The sequence below is a fragment of the Spinacia oleracea genome, chromosome 6 (genome assembly GCF_020520425.1).
Source record: "Spinacia oleracea cultivar Varoflay chromosome 6, BTI_SOV_V1, whole genome shotgun sequence".
Classification (NCBI taxonomy): domain Eukaryota; kingdom Viridiplantae; phylum Streptophyta; class Magnoliopsida; order Caryophyllales; family Amaranthaceae; genus Spinacia; species Spinacia oleracea.
This window is the reverse complement of record NC_079492.1, coordinates 75,922,892-75,939,166: the sequence shown is the minus strand read 5'-3', so window position 1 is coordinate 75,939,166 and position 16,275 is coordinate 75,922,892. Positions and strand designations below refer to the sequence as shown.

At 38.0% G+C, this 16,275-nt stretch overlaps 1 protein-coding gene and 1 pseudogene across 1 annotated transcript; one reads left to right on the top strand and one right to left on the bottom strand.

Moving 5' to 3' along the window:
- Positions 1 to 426: 426 nt before the first annotated feature.
- Positions 427 to 2,837, top strand: LOC110805257 (dynamin-related protein 4C-like). The gene has a single exon (XM_022010856.2). The coding sequence runs from the start codon at positions 587 to 589 to the stop codon at positions 2,606 to 2,608; it is 2,022 nt and encodes a 673-aa protein (XP_021866548.2). The 5' UTR covers positions 427 to 586; the 3' UTR covers positions 2,609 to 2,837.
- A 2,807-nt stretch (positions 2,838 to 5,644) lies between these two features.
- LOC110805259 (dynamin-related protein 4C-like) lies at positions 5,645 to 8,184 on the bottom strand (annotated as a pseudogene).
- Between the last annotated feature and the right edge of the window lie 8,091 nt (positions 8,185 to 16,275).

Sequence of the window (16,275 nt, the reverse complement as noted above, 5' to 3'; positions counted from 1 at the left end):
ATACACTTTTCCCACTTTTCCACATACTTTTCCTACTTTCCATAAATCATTATTACTTTTTCTTACACATTCTACACTTTTTCCACTTTTCAATCACCACATCCACTTTTATTTGTACTTTATCAATAAACAATTATCTACTTTTTCCTTTCCCAAAAAAAAACATGCCCAATCATTACCTCTTACACACACTTCAGTTTTATTAAATCCCGCGTAAATGTCCAAAGTGGACACTTATTTAGGAACGGAGGGAGTAAAAAAAAAAAAAAAAAAAAAGTAGTTTCGTAAAAGAAAATCTCTGAATCATATCTTTTGGAGAATATTTGAATTGTGAATAAGCCAAAGATATTGAAATAAATTAACACTTCACTTGAGTGCTCCCTAATTTCAGCTTTTCAGGGCTGTAAGCTATAGTCTCTGTAGACTGTAGTCCTACATGACAGTGACAGGCTAAGATAACATAAATCACCACTTTCTCCTTTTACATCCTTTGTACGGAGTAGTCTATAATGTTCTCCAATTTTCATACTCACAAGTCACAAGTCACAAAGTTTGTTTCCACTATTGAGTTTCCTGCACAAGAAAAATGGAAGAAAGCAGAACATCACTAGCAATAATCCAGTGTAACGATGCTCATGAGCCCCTGGAAGCCATAAACCCACCACTGATCTCCAGTTACAAGCATCAGATACGGCCACTTCTGGACGCCATTGACAAACTCCGTCACCTTAAAATCATGAAGGAAGGCATCCAACTCCCTACCATTGTCGTGGTTGGGGATCAATCATCAGGAAAATCAAGCGTCCTTGAGTCACTTGCTGGTATTAACCTCCCACGAGGTCAAGGCATTTGCACTCGGGTACCTTTGATCATGCGCCTACAGCACCATTCTTCTCTCACCCCGAGCCTCACTCTGGAGTACCTCAAAAAGTCGGTAGACACCGACGAAATCCACGTGGCAGAATCAATTGAATCTGCGACGTGGGAGATTGCTGGATCCGGGAAGGGAATCTCCCACAACCCATTGACTCTTGTGGTTAAGAAGAATGGTGTGCCCGATCTTACTATGGTCGATCTCCCTGGTATTACTCGAGTGGCTGTGCACGGCCAACCAGATAATATATATGAGCAGATACATGATATTATTATGGAGTATATTACTCCAGTGGAGAGCATTATTCTTAACGTGCTCTCAGCTGCTGTTGATTTCTCCACCTGCGAGTCTATTCGGATGTCGCAGAAAGTGGACAAAACAGGGGAAAGAACTCTTGCGGTAGTCACCAAGGTTGATAAGTCCCCTGAGGGGCTTCTTGAGAAGGTTACTACCGATGATGTGCGTATTGGGTTGGGTTATGTCTGTGTGAGGAATAGGATTGGCGATGAGACTTATGTAGAAGCTAGAGCTGAGGAAGCTGCTTTATTTCAGTCCCATCCCCTGCTTTCGAGGATTGAAAAATCAATGGTTGGGGTTCCTGTGCTTGCTGAGAAACTTACAGCAATTCAGGCAGCTAGTATTGGAAAGTGTTTGCCAGGGATTGTGAACCAGATCAACGACAAGCTGAACATGAGTTTGGCAAACCTTGATAAGCTCCCTAATTCCCTCTCCTCTCCTGCTGAAGCCATGACTGCCTTCATGAGGATACTGGGGTCATCCAAGGAGTCACTTAGGAAAATTCTTGTGCGTGGAGAGCATGATGAGTTTCCTGATAACAAAGAAATGCACTGCACTGCTCGTTTGGCAGATTTCCTCAATGAATTCTCCGATCAGCTCGTCAACTACCAAACTTCAGAAATTTATCAAGACTTCTTAATGGAAGAGATTAAGGTACTTGAGGAAGCCAAAGGAATCAGGCTTCCCAATTTCGTCCCTCGAGCGGCATTCCTCGACATAATGCAGAAGAAAATCAAGCAGATTTCAGCAGCACCAGAGGAATTTGCTTGTAAAGTTTGGGATTATGTTGAGAAGATTGTCCTTTCTGTTTTGGGACAACACACTCAGAATTACCCTCAGCTACGATTCTCAACTAGAAGAGCTGCCCAGAATTTGATTATGAAGATGAAAGGGAAATCAATTGAGAGAGTCAAGGAGATAATTGAGATGGAAAAGATTGTGGATTATACTTGCAACCCTGAGTACATGAATGTGTGTAATAAGCTAATGGGTAATTTAGCAGCATTCGCTAAAAATGTTGACAATTCGCCAAACGGCTACATGGATATCGAAGGCATAGGGAAAGTGGCAGTCAGGCATTTGGGGAAATTCAAAGAGATTTTACAACCTGCTTTTGAGATGAAGATGAGGGTTACGGCTTACTGGAAAATTGTGTTGAGGAGATTGGTGGATTTTATGGCACTACATTCAGTATCAAGCATTCATAATCTGGTGGATAAGGAGCTCGAAAACGAGATTATTAACGAGTTGATGGAGGGTCTTGGTCATGCTCATACTCATGGTGGAGGCATCGAGAAGCTGTTGGAGGAGTCACCGGAGGTGGCCAAAAAGAGAGAGAATCTAAGAAAGAGTGTTGAATTGCTTAAGGAATCTAAGGATGTGGTAGCTACAATTATGGACAGGGTTGCTGTTACTGCTAACTACTCATCTAATTAGTATGTCTTCTAATTTAAGGTCTGCCATGAATTTCCTAGTCTTCTTAATATGGGTTTATGTAATAAGTTAATCCTAATCTATGCTAATTACTGGGTCTTCTAATTTTCCAAGGCTTTCTTTTGGGATAGCTAGCAGTAAATGATGATGTAACCATGGTATCCGATCCATCGGCTTTGTATCTGATGTTATTATGCTACTAGTCTTATAACTGTGTTTCTAGTTCCTTGTTCGTATTGTGTTCAGTAATTTGGTGATTCTTGTGCGAAGAACTTGTTATTTACTTATGTTACAGGCAGTAAGGCTTAGATTGAATAAATCAAAGCCTAATTGTCACACAATAGCAGAGCAGTAGAGTGTTCAATGCACTCCTTTTATAATCAAAACAACAATAACTAACTTGGTCTTTATAAATGGAGTATTATATACTCCGTATCATTTTCTTTATCAATTACTCCGCACTGCAAGTTATTTTAATCCTACAAGTTGTGGTGTGTCGTGCTTATGTATATAAGAAGAATAAGTGAATGACTAATGTCTACTCTTTCTCGTGTTTTTTAACAAAAACATCTACTTTATCGTGTTTTCTCATACATTGTCGTACTTTTTCTAATAAATGTGGCTTGCCACCATGCCCGTACCATTTTGTGTTTTATTCGTGCTAAGTTGTTGGGTCAGGCGGTATGATGCCATCATTAATTATAAAATCAATCAATGCATATTTTGACTACTTACGTTCTGAGTGATTTATGTATTTTGGGTTGTAAACTTGTAAATGCTTAAAACCATTGTACAAGAATTTATCTGAATCAACAAGTACCTAGCAAAACATCAGGCATCCTTGAAACAATTTCAGACTAGCATAACTTGCATAACACCATGAGCGAGCTGAGATTTCATTACCTGCAAGAAGCTGTGATACTTGGACAAACAATTATATTGAAAACTGATTGATAGTTTGATACCAGATCATGTAGTTATAGGCTAATAGCATTATAAAAATAGAGTCTTATAAGCATATCATTTTCCATAACTATATTAACACATAGTAAACAATAATATAATAATATACGGATTTTTCATGAAATACCCCTCAATTTTCACGAAATTCACCAAATGCCCCTCAACTTTCAGAAATTCACCAAATGCCCCTCACCTTTAATATAATACCCAAACTACCCTTACTAATGACGCGCCGTTAGTCCGCCGTTAGCCTACTTTTCTAATTCACCAAATGCCCCTACAATGTAACTTATTTCACCAAATACCCCTATTTTAAAATATAATTCACCAAATGCCCAAATGTAAAAATTACCTTTTTAAAGCCCAACGGCTAGTTTTTTGAGATTGAAAAATAGTCGTAGCTTATTGTTTTAGTATAAATAACCCTGTTCTGAGTGTTTATTTAGTCACCAAATTGTTTTGTTGTAGTTTCATCTCATTTTGTGTCATGAGTTATCATTCAAAATCATCATCCACACATAATGAGTCCACATATGTTAGAGTCCCAAATAAAATCTGTTATCGTGGGAGGAAATTTGTCATTCGTAGCTCCGATACAACACTCAATCCACAAAGGGTATACTACAAGTGTGATCCAAGCAACAATGGCGAATATGCTTAATTATGATGTTTTTGATCCATACTACATATTGTTTCAGTATATCTGTCACTATATGAAGTTATTTTTGAATGGTGAATATGATAATTATGATGTTTTTGAATGGTGAATATGCTTAATCTAGTTTGATAAGTGATGTTTTTTTGTGTGTTGAATATGCTTAATCTGTTGCTGATATTTTTAGTACACTTTATTTCTGACACATCTTAAACTATTAGCAGCAGAAATGCTAGATTGATTACAATTTCATGAGGAAGCAGTTTAGTTCCCAAATATGGAGTAATTAACAAGAGAAATACGCAACAAGGCATCACAAGTAAGCATCACGAGTAGCTGCTTCAATTTGTTGTAAAGACACCATAGTAACACCCCAACTTCCAAGAGGTGCTGCAGGACCTTTAAGCACGTACAAAAACAATTCTTTACCCGGTGTAAATAGATTCGTCAAATATTGCAATCCAAATGTTTTGAACTTTTCATTGGTCTGTTTTTTATCCTGTTTAACTGTTACAACCAATTCACCCAAATCAAAAGCATTCCTGCATTGAATCCCATAATCTCTGTTCAACGCTTTAAGACAGTTGTTCATTTTAAAAGCAACAAAGGTAAGCTCTTGTCTTTGGAAGAACTAGGCCAGTGAACAAATAGGTTTATTAATCCGCAACAATTGGATAATCAAGCAATTGTCGAAGAAACACAGCTTCACTATGGCAACTTTTTCAGCAAGTTGGTGTTTGGTGTCATCTTGACAGTAGTGTCTTTCGATGTCTAGTCCTATTATGGACATGTGGTTGTCGCTAGAGCTACAGATTTTTGACAGCAACTTTCCCAAACTATGATTAAGCTCAGTTATGGTGTAAACTAATGTTGTATTCGCATCTAATAATAAAAAGACTCTCACTTGTCTTAAAAAAATGGAGAGAGAGAACCCAACCCCAACCAAACCCCAACCCCAACCAATGGACAATTGTTAGCCGGAGAAAACCCAGAAACGCCACCAACAAATTAGCACGGAGAACCTGCTTCATCAATTTCCTTCCCCGTAACACCAGCCGACAAGGACTGTTCCATCTTTTCGATCGACATACACATGCCCAAAAACTAACCGTTGGGCTTTAAAAAGGTAATTTTTACATTTGGGCATTTGGTGAATTATATTTTAAAATATGGGTATTTGGTGAAATAAGTTACATTGTAGGGGCATTTGGTGAATTAGAAAAGTAGGCTAACGACGGACTAACGGCGTGTCATTAGTAAGGGTAGTTTGGGTATTATATTAAAGGTGAGGGGCATTTGGTGAATTTATGAAAGTTGAGGGGCATTTGGTGAATTTCGTGAAAATTGAGGGGTATTTCATGAAAAATCCGAATAATATATGTCCATACATAAGCTCACAAGCACAGAAACTTACACCTGATCAGATAGCTTACATAATTACATGCATACCACCAAAAGAAAGCCTTGGGAATTTCTAGAAACAAAAGGGCATACAGATTAGCAGACTAGTAATTTAATTAGTAGCATAGGTTAAGATTAACTAATTACTTCCATCATTTGTGTACTAGTAGTTGTAGCAATTCTGTCCATGATTGTAGCCAGAACATCCTTGGATTCCTTGAGCAGCTCAATACTCCTGTTGAGCTTCTCTCTTTTTCGCGCCACAGCGAGTGACTCCTCCAGTAACCTCTCAATTCCGCCACCACGAGCAGGATCACCCATTAGCTCACTTATAACCTCGCTTTCGAGCTCCTTGTCCACCAGATTATGAATACTCAATAGCAAATGCAGTGCCATAAAGTCCACCAATCTTCCTAGCACAATCTTCCAATAAGCAGTCCCCCTCATCTTCAACTCAAAGGCTGGCTGCAAAATATCTTTGAACTTTCTCAAATGCCCGATTTCCACTACCCCAATGCCTTCAATACACATATCCTTCTTCGTCGGATCATCAACAGTTTTAGTGAATGTTGATAGATTAGCCATTAGCTTGTTGCAGACAGCCATATACTCGGGGTTGCAAGTATAATCAGCAACTTTTTCCATCTCTATTATCTCTTTTACTCTACCAAATGATCACCCCTTAAAATTTTGAATCAATTTCTGGGAAGCTCTTCTAGTTGAGGATTGTAGCTGGGGGTAGTTCTCAGAATGTTGTCCTAAAACTGATAGGACGATCTTCTCAACATAATCCCACACTTTGCATGCGAAGTCCTCCGGCACTACAGATATCTTGTTGATCATCTTCTGTATTATGTAAACAAAAGCCGCCCGAGGGACAAAGTTGGACAGCCGGATCCCTTTAGCTTCCTCAAGTACCTGGATTTCTTCCTTTAAGAATTCATCACAACTAGTGATCTCGTGGCCCATTAACTTAGTAGAGAAATCGTCGAGGAATTCAGCCAGACGAGCAGTGTAGTGCATTTCATTGTTATCAGGGTACTCCTCATACTCCCCTATAATTTTCCTGAGAGACTTCTTGGATGATCCCAGTATCCTCATGAACGCGGTCATGGCTTCAGAAGCAGAGGAGAGAGAGGTAGGGACCTTGTTCAGCTCGGCAATGCACGTGTTTAGCCTATCATTTATCTTCTTAACCATCCCCGGCAAGCACCTCGCAATGCTAGCTGCTTGAATTGCTGTCAGCTTCTCAGCAAGTACAGGAACTCCAACTGTCGATTTTTCGATTCTAGAAAAGCAGGGGATGGGATTGAATTAGGGCAGCTTCTTCTGCTCTAGCTTCCACATAAGTCTCATCGCCAATCCTATTTCTCACACAGACATAACCCAAACCAATCCGCACATCGTCAGCTGTAACCTTCTCAAGAAGCCCCTCAGGGGACTTATCAACCTTGGTGACTACTGCAAGAGTTCTTTCCCCTATTTTGTCCACCTTCTGTGACATCCGAATGGACTCGCAGGTGGAGAAATCAACAGCAGCATAGAGCACATTGAGAATGATGCTCTCCGCTGGATTAATGTACTCCATTATAATATCATGAATCTGTTCATAGATATTATCTGGTTAGCCATGAACGGTCACTCGGGGTAATACCAGGAAGATTAACCATAGTAAGATCGGGCACGCCCTTCTTCTTAACCACAAGAGTCAATGGGTTGTGGGAGATTCCCTTTCCAGACCCGGCAATCTCCCACGTGGCAGACTCGATGGATTCTGCCACATGGGTTTCGTCCGTGTCTACATACTTGTTGAGGTACTCTAGAGTAAGGCTCGGGGTGAGAGCAGCTTGGTGTTGTTTGGATTCGGTTTCAAAAAATGAAAACCGATTTAGTTTGGTTTGGGCCTTAATCTTAATCCAAACCGAAAACCGAACTTTCACCCCTAGCGTCAAGGAGTGGCCGTATCTGGTGGTTATAGGAGGATATCAAGGGTGCGTTTATAGCTTGGAGGGGTTGTTGCTCAACATAAGGGATTTTAGCTAGTGTTTCTTCCATTTTGTTGGTTGTGTAGAGAATTCAAGTTGAAAATGGAGGGTTTATGGTGTCAAGACTTCAGAGCTTTTGGTGCATTGGTGAAAAGCTGAGCTAGAAAAGTTGGGAGTAGTGACTTGCATTTATGGAGAAAAGCCCGGAAAAGGAGGGGGTGATTTGCATGTTGAGCGAGTGTTGAAGAATTGCATGTTGATTGCAAGTCAGAGATATGCGAGATCAGTAGACCAAGAGAATAAGCAAAAGATATGATGCAGAGCAGGATTATTGGAAAGGATTTATATATCTCTCCTCAACTCTCTCCCCTTTTCTCCTTTTGACACATTATGTTCTTTTTCTTCCACATCATTTTCCACTATCTCTTTCCCCTTCATCTTCCTATTTCTATTTTTTTCCACACATCAAAGAGGATCCTCTCTTGTTTTCTCTCTCCTACTTTACATACCCTATTACATATTATCTTTTTTATTATAACATGTAATTTAGGGATAATTTCAAAAGTTAAAAAATAAATTAGCCTAATTAATTATTTTTCTATTAAAATTGATAAAATAAATCGATTTGTTACCTTGACAATAATAAACTTTGTTAAAATAACATTAATAATATTACAATACAATGCAATGACAGTAATTTACTAATAATGTGCGCTTCAAATACTTCATGAAAAAGATGAGATTTATGAAATATGGTTAAAATTAGGTTCATTTAATAGAGAAAGAAAATATATAATCATTGGTGTTATTTTTATTTTCAAACAAGTTACCGTTTTTTATTTATTACCGTTAAAAATTATAATCGTATGTAAAATTATTTAAAACTACCCAATTATTAAATGACACGTGGCTTAATATATCCTCTCCCAATTACCATATATCCTCTTCACATGGAGGATATATTGTAATCCTCGACCAAGATAGTATCCTCTCTTCCATTTTTACATCAAAGAGGATACTACCTTGGAGGAGAGAGAGTGTAAGGGAGGAATCGAGGATGATATACCCAATGTTCATGCTCTGAAAGGTGAAATAGAGACCTTCCTAATTTCGTACTAGTGGGGATCACTGCAAATTCCAACAAGTGTCGCAAAATATTAAGGCTTATATATATATATTGTGTATTTTGTAGTTGGGCTTTAATAGGCTTAGCTTGTATTTAGTAATACTAAGTCTAGGAAAGCCCGTAGCTAATGCTGTAGTATATAATACCAATTCCAATGCAATACAAACTCAAGGAAAATCATAACCCTAATAAACTTGTCATGGTATCGGAGCTAGCAGCCTAGCAAACCCTATCATCTCAATTTTTTTCTCCTTCCTTTACATTTTCTTAATCTAGCCGTTCTTATTCAAGCTTGCACCAGCGTGACCTTGCTTAATTATGGACGGAGATGGAAAGATCGATCCCGCATCTCCGTATTACCTAAGTTCTGGAGATCAACCGGGCTCTATAATCACTCATGTGTTGTTACGGGGTGAGAACAATTATTTGGCGTGGGCTAGGGCAATGCAGCTCTCCTTACAATCTCGCCGTAAATTGGTGTTTGTTGATGGAACAATCACGCAACCTACAGAGAAGAAGAAGCTATTAGATTGGGTCACGGTTAACTCTATGCTTGTCTCATGGATGTTGAGGAGTATGGAGCCTAAGGTAGCTTCTTCGATTCCCTTTCATGATAATGCTAAGAAATTGTGGGATTTCTTGGCTAAGAAATATTGTATTGCAACTGGACCTAGACTCCAACAGGTACGTAGTGAGATAATGTCATGCAAACAAGCGAAAGGCATGTCTATGGAGGACTACTACACCATGCTTACGGGTCTGTACGATGACTTGATTCAATTTAAACCATTACGTACTTGTGAGTGTGGTAATTGCTCTTGTGATATGGCTGGAAAATTGGCAGCAGATAGAGAGGAGGAAATACTCCATCAATTTTTGATTGGAGTTAATGATGATTTGTATGCTACTGTGCGTACAAATTTGTTGTCAAGGATCCCTTTGCCATCATTGGATGAAGCATACTTGGATTTTGTGCAAGAAGAAAACTCAAGGGTGATTGCAGACACTCAAGCAACGAAGGACGTTGTCCAAACTCAATCAATTTTTGCTTTGCAAGCCGATCGTCCTAAGGCTCGATTTGATAAACCTGATAAGTCACAAATGACTTGTACTCATTGCAAGAGGGATGGTCATGACCACACTACGTGCTTCAAACTGAAGGAAATAATGCCCTTGGTCCAAGTATGCATTCTATGTTAAGTCTAATAAATGTGGTTCAGTATTAATTAACAAGTTAATAATTCAGTGAGATCAAGTGAGCTAAATGCCTAGCTAGAGGCCGCTTCAGTTCAAGTGGAATTAATGATATTAATCCACAGCTTACTCTTGACTGAACCCGTAGGGTCACACAAATAGTACGTAAACGGATCAAGTATTTAATGGCATTAAATACTCCATCTATGGATATTCGGAATCGACGGATCTTGGTTTCAGTGGGAGCTGAGATCGTCACAGGCAAGAAATGAATACTCCGGAAACGATGATATTGCCGGAAACGAAAATATGGATCGTATCGGAAATATAAATATTATCCAAGTCGTAGATGTTGCCGGAAACGGAAACATGGTACGTATCGGAAAATATTATCGGAAATGGAAATATTGCCGGAATCGGAAATATTGCCGGAAACGGAAATATTGTCAGAATCGGAAATATTATCGGAATCGGAAAATAATTCCGGAAACGGAAATATTAAATATTTGTTCGAAACGGAAATTAATTCCGGAATCGGAAATATTAAATGTTGTTCGTATCGGAAATGAATTCCGGAATCGGGAATTTAATCGGAAGCGTATCGTACGAATTAGCATCGGACGAGGCCCGCTAGACGAAGGCCCAGCACGAAGCCAGGCCATCGCCCAGCGAGCCGCACGCAGCAACGCACGCCTCGACCAGGCCCAGCGCAAGGCCAGGCCCAGCCAAGGGCGCGCGCGCGCAGCACCGCACATGGGCTGTGCGCTTATCGTGGGCCGCAAGGCCTGCGCGGGTGCACGGCTTGTACGATGCGTGTGCGGGAAATCCTAATCCTATTAGGATTCGTGCGAAGATTAAAATCCTAATCCTATTAGATTTGCTTTGTTATTTAGAGTCCTAATAAAGTTCTAATTAACAAATTCACATCCTAGTAGGATTACAATTCCTTTTCCATACCTCTATAAATAAGGGCCTAGGATCATTATTTACATATACGATTCAAGTATTCAAAGTGATTTTTGAGAGCAAAAATTCAGTCATATAATTGCCTACAATAGCCGAAAATTCTAAGTACCTTAAGGGCGATTCTAGTTGGTCAAGCTTAAGGCGGATCCGGACGTGCTGTGGACTATCTACGGAGGGACGACATTTGGAGTCCTAAACACTTGTTCTTGTTCGGTTCGGGCGCAGCTAGGGAAGGCACGCAACAAAGTGTATGCATCTAAACTATGCTAAATGATTATGTGTAAATAATATGCTTTCCTGGTTTTATGGTTTTTCCGCATGATTTATGAATTGTCATATGTATCATAACCTAACAGTGGTATCACGAGCCTCTTATTATTTTCATAATCTAAATTGCATGAACATGGTTAAATATTACAAATTTGCAAGAATTAAAAGGGGTGATTAATTTTCGTAATTGTTAATTAATTGCAAATTGCGTTTATTTAATTATACGTACGCAGTTTTTCGGCAGTTTTTCGGCAGTTTCTTCGTTACTCATCCAAATCGAGTGATTTTTGTGTCAATTCCGCATGTAAAAGGCATTCTAAAATTTTGACGAAAATAGTACTTTTCGGCCGAACCCAGAATTCTCAAATTCGAAGCCTAACTATGACTTTTCGGAGGTTTTTGTTTTTCGAATGCAAAATTTCGTAAATTTAAGATGTTAAATTAAATATTTGCGATTCTTGTTGATAAATCTTGAATTTTTGATTGACCTACTGTATATGTTTAACAAGTTTGAATGCCTAGCCTTGTTAATTATGCAATCTAATTTGTAATTATGATTAATTTGTTGAAAATTGGAATAATTTAGAATTAATTTGATTTTCATAATTAGTTATAATTTAATTAGAAACCTATGATTAAAAACCACCATAAAAATTTTAAATTTATGTTAAATTTTAAATTTTTATGACCTAGACTTGAATCCATGTTAATCGGAAATCAATTAAATAATAAATTTTCGATTTTTCGCCCTAAAATTATGAAATTAATATTATTTATTAATTTGTCATTAATTTTGAATATAAATTTTAATTTTTATGCGACTCGCTCATATAACTTGCACGCACAAAGCAATGGATGCTACGTGTTACCCTTAAGAGGTGTTGTATAGTGCGGGCATGCGACGACGAGCAAGGGAGCTCGTCGCCCATGCGGTACGAATGCAGCGAGCAAGGGCATGGTGCACGAGCACAAGGCAACAGCCCTACCTTGTGTCGTGGGCTGTGAGCAATGGGCGTGTGGGCAGGGGCGAGAGCAAGGCACGAGCAGTCGCGTGTGGGCAGCAAGCGTGCTGCGCCACGGCGCGCACTGCCTCGCGCAAGCATGCGGAGCCTCGCGCGCAGCGAGCGCAAGCTCGCGTGCCACGAGCGCTACGCACAGCGTCGATGGCTCGCGCGCAGCGAGCGTCAGCTCGCATACTGCTGCCTCGTGCGATGAACGCAAGCTCGCGTGCGAGAAAGGCAGGTGCGCAGCGAGCGTCAGCTCGCATACTGCTGCCTCGTGCGATGAGCGCAAGCTCGCGTGCGAGAAAGGCAGGCGCGCAGCGAGCGATGGCTCGCATGGATTTAGCGCTGGCAAGCGAGAGCAGCGAGCGATGGCTCGCGTGCATCGAGCGCTGGCGCGCGCAGCGAGCACCAGCTCGCGTGTTCGATTGATGCCTTGCGATGGTGAGCAGCAGCGATGCGACGCAGCGCATGGGCTGCGCGCACATGGCCAGCGATGGTTGTGTGCGTGTGGCCCATGGGCGTGCGTTGCGTGGGATTGTTGCGTTGCGATTAGATCGTTTTGAAATTTTAATTTGAAATTTTTAGTTTACGTAATTTTAATTAATTTTAAAATTAATCATTTAAATTATTTTCTTGAATTTTAATTTGAATATTGTAATTATAATAAATTTTATTTATTCTAATTATTTTACTAAAATTAAAATCATGAATTAATTTAAATACAACTGAAATTAAATTAAACTTTTTGGATTCAATTATAAATTTATATGAGCTTTAAATTTTAATTAAATTTGTATGTTTCCGGTTAGACTAGAAATACATTTTTATGTTTAAAATTAGTAAAGCATATGAATTTATTGGTTTAAGTGGGAGCCCTTTTTAGTCATAAACTCTTGATTAGGTCTACAAATCCTTAAGGTTAAAACAACTTGATTAGAATTAATAAGGACTGAATAATTTGTAGATTATTGGTGCCCTTGATTAATTGCTGCAAATGTTTATGTGATGCATAATGTGTTTTACTAACCAGCTATGTGGGCCATTCATGATAATGAATGGGTGAATGGTATATATTGTATATGTACTGTTTTGCAGGTTATGAAGTGACTAGTATGGCCCAAATAGGATAGAAAATATGGTCTGCGTACCATTAATTTGAATGTAATTGGTCTAAAGTACCAAAGTTGTTTTTCAATTCAAATATGGTCTGCGTACCATCAAATAGTTGTAATTAGTTTTAATTATAGCTTATCCCATTTGAAGAAAATGGTGCCTCCCACGGAGATTTTCAAGACGGACTTTGAAGTTAAAGCTTCAAGATGAAGTCGGGCCATACTGGATCACATTTATCTTATGCATGTTTTAAGTTATTTATTGCTTTTAAATATGTCTTAAAATGCATGAGATCAAAAGCTTGATTATGTTGCATGATTAAGGATTTTAGTTCACTTAAAATCTAACCAACATAATAAGAGCCTTAAGTTCCAAACTTAAAAAATTGAGTTAAAAGGTGCAAAATTGTGGCAAAATCGATAGGTTTACCTAATAAGTTCTTAGACGTACCTATCAACAAAGAATAGTTTCTAGACTATTAGCAAAAGGCTTTTGCTTACCTAAGATGTTTTAGGATTAAGTCGACAAACTGTGCTTAATTCTTCAATGATTTTAGGATCTTGGAATCATTTTATTCACACCTGCCGGAACAATAAATTCGAATAAAATGCTAATAACTTGTTGAAATTGCATGATTGCTTTAATTTTCAAGTTATTACTCATGATAAATGTTTAGACTTTGCATGCTTCAATGTATGTTTTAATTATTGTTTATAATTAAATATCTTGCACTGCAGTAAATCCTTTTAGAAAGGTAACAGTAAATTTCCTCGATTGGTAGTGAATCCAAGAACGATTCACGGAAATGAGAGAAAATGAGCAATTTAAAATGTACGTTTCTTTTAGCGACTTTTATGGTTGTTTTCGAATATCAAAATCGAATGGCAAACCAATTGGTGCTTGTGAATTCAAAATACAATGTAGTTTTGAGATCATAAAGCATTGAGTTTAATACGCTCAGCTTTACCAATGGTTAACAACCTAATATCTTTGTCCATTTAATTCTCGAATGAGTCTAGTCCCTAGACATTCGAATAGATCGATGCTTAGAGAACTTTAGAAGCTTCTGGTAAGATCATCTAGTTGAAACTTAATATTCAACATAAATTAAATGGTAAGAACCTTGTTGGGGTGACATTGGACATGTCTAACAAAGTATAAAAGTCAACACTAAAGAATTCAATTCTTAAGACTATAAGAAAGGGTACAAGAAATAGGAAAACGAGGAACAAATGAAAGGAATTTACGATTCCGTTTCTACCTATAAGTTTATGTTTAAAGAGAAGTGACCTAGCAATCAAACTTCCTTAGGTATCATATACCGCTTGAGGTTCTTAATTCGGTAATAACTCAAACAATGGAAGCTAGGATACACTAATGACCTACAAGTGGGAAATGAAGCATGGCAATGCTACATTAGTTGTAGGGTCATCTAGTTTGTTTTAAGTCCTTTCAAAGGCTGGAACTTAATGGCTATTTTGTTCCATAATCAACATACCTAAATTTCTGTCTTCAAACACAGAAAGACTCACATTCAGAAGAACATTAACAATGCTTGATTGTTTGTTTATTTGAATGAAATGGTAATTTACGGGATGAGTCAATATGCTTGATTAAAACAAACAACTCTTTAAAGAACTTTACTAGGTTCAAATCAACCTCTTGATTTGAGTTCCACTAATCTTTGGCATTGTTGCTTAGACCATATCAATAAGTTAACATTCAAAAGCTCTATTTTGATGGACTTTTGAAAGTTCATTGATTTCTAAATCAATTTAAGACAACTAGTCTTACTTGTTGAAAGTAACAAAAGATATGAACTATTGTTAGAACGCCTAGACAATAGAGTTCAAAGCTAAAGAAAGATTTTATGACTTTATTATTTCACATGGATTTGAGTGAATATAGGTTTATTTACTCAAATGTGATATAAGTTGAATCTGTTTGGCTAGTTCAAAGATTCAGAAGTATAAAATCCACTTGGCAAGAAATCATAAAGATCTAGGTTAGATCTTGTTGATGATTACTTGAGACCAAATATGATCATCAATGATTGTGTGTTGTAATTTCACAATCTAGGTCCATAAGATATGGCATATCTACGTTGGAATGATCGAAGTCAATTAGTACTTGATTCGATCAATGATGAATCATAAAGACTTTTCCTATAATTTCTAAAACAAAATGCTCAACTACCACCAAACTAAACCAAATTCGTCAAAGCTATTGAAAAATAATTTTAGAATAACTTTTCATAAAATATATCTAGAGAGTTGCAAAAATCAGTGGGAGCTTAGTGTTTGTCATTCGACAAACTAAGGCCCAAGTATAGATATATGTTTCATTTTGATTTATTCAAATGAGACACAAGGGTATTGTTTCTACCACGAATTTTTGAGAACATAATGTTTGTTTGCTCGAAATAATGTCCTTTTGGAGATTCGTTTCCAAAATGACAAGTGGGAGACAATAGACCTCGAAAGTCTTCGAGGCGAACAACAAACATAAAACGGACACTCTGGAGGCTTTTCGAAGTTCTTTAGAAAATCCGAACACGTATTCTTTAAGGACTTTAGAAGTGGCTTTTAAAGAATAGACATCTCTTAGAAGACTTTACAAGTGCTTCAAGGAGAACAGAATATTCAAAGGACTTTCAAGTGGCTATTGATATTCTATTGTTTGATGTTCTATACCCAAGTAGGCATAGAGTTCAAGTCACTGAAACTATGAGATTCTTCTATTAGATAGTGAAGAAACATGGAGTTCAGGTCACTGAAGCTATGCAATTCTTCTATTAGATAGTAAAGAAACCTACAACTTGCAGTCAAACTATTAATGAGTTTGTGACCTGACGAAACCCAGATTCCCTAAAATGGTTAGAGGCCATATATAGACCCAAATGTTTTAAATGGTTAGAGAGGCCATAAAACATACTCAATGTTTTGATGACAAAATTGAAATTTTGTTGATTTGCAAGAATAGTTTCACACCTA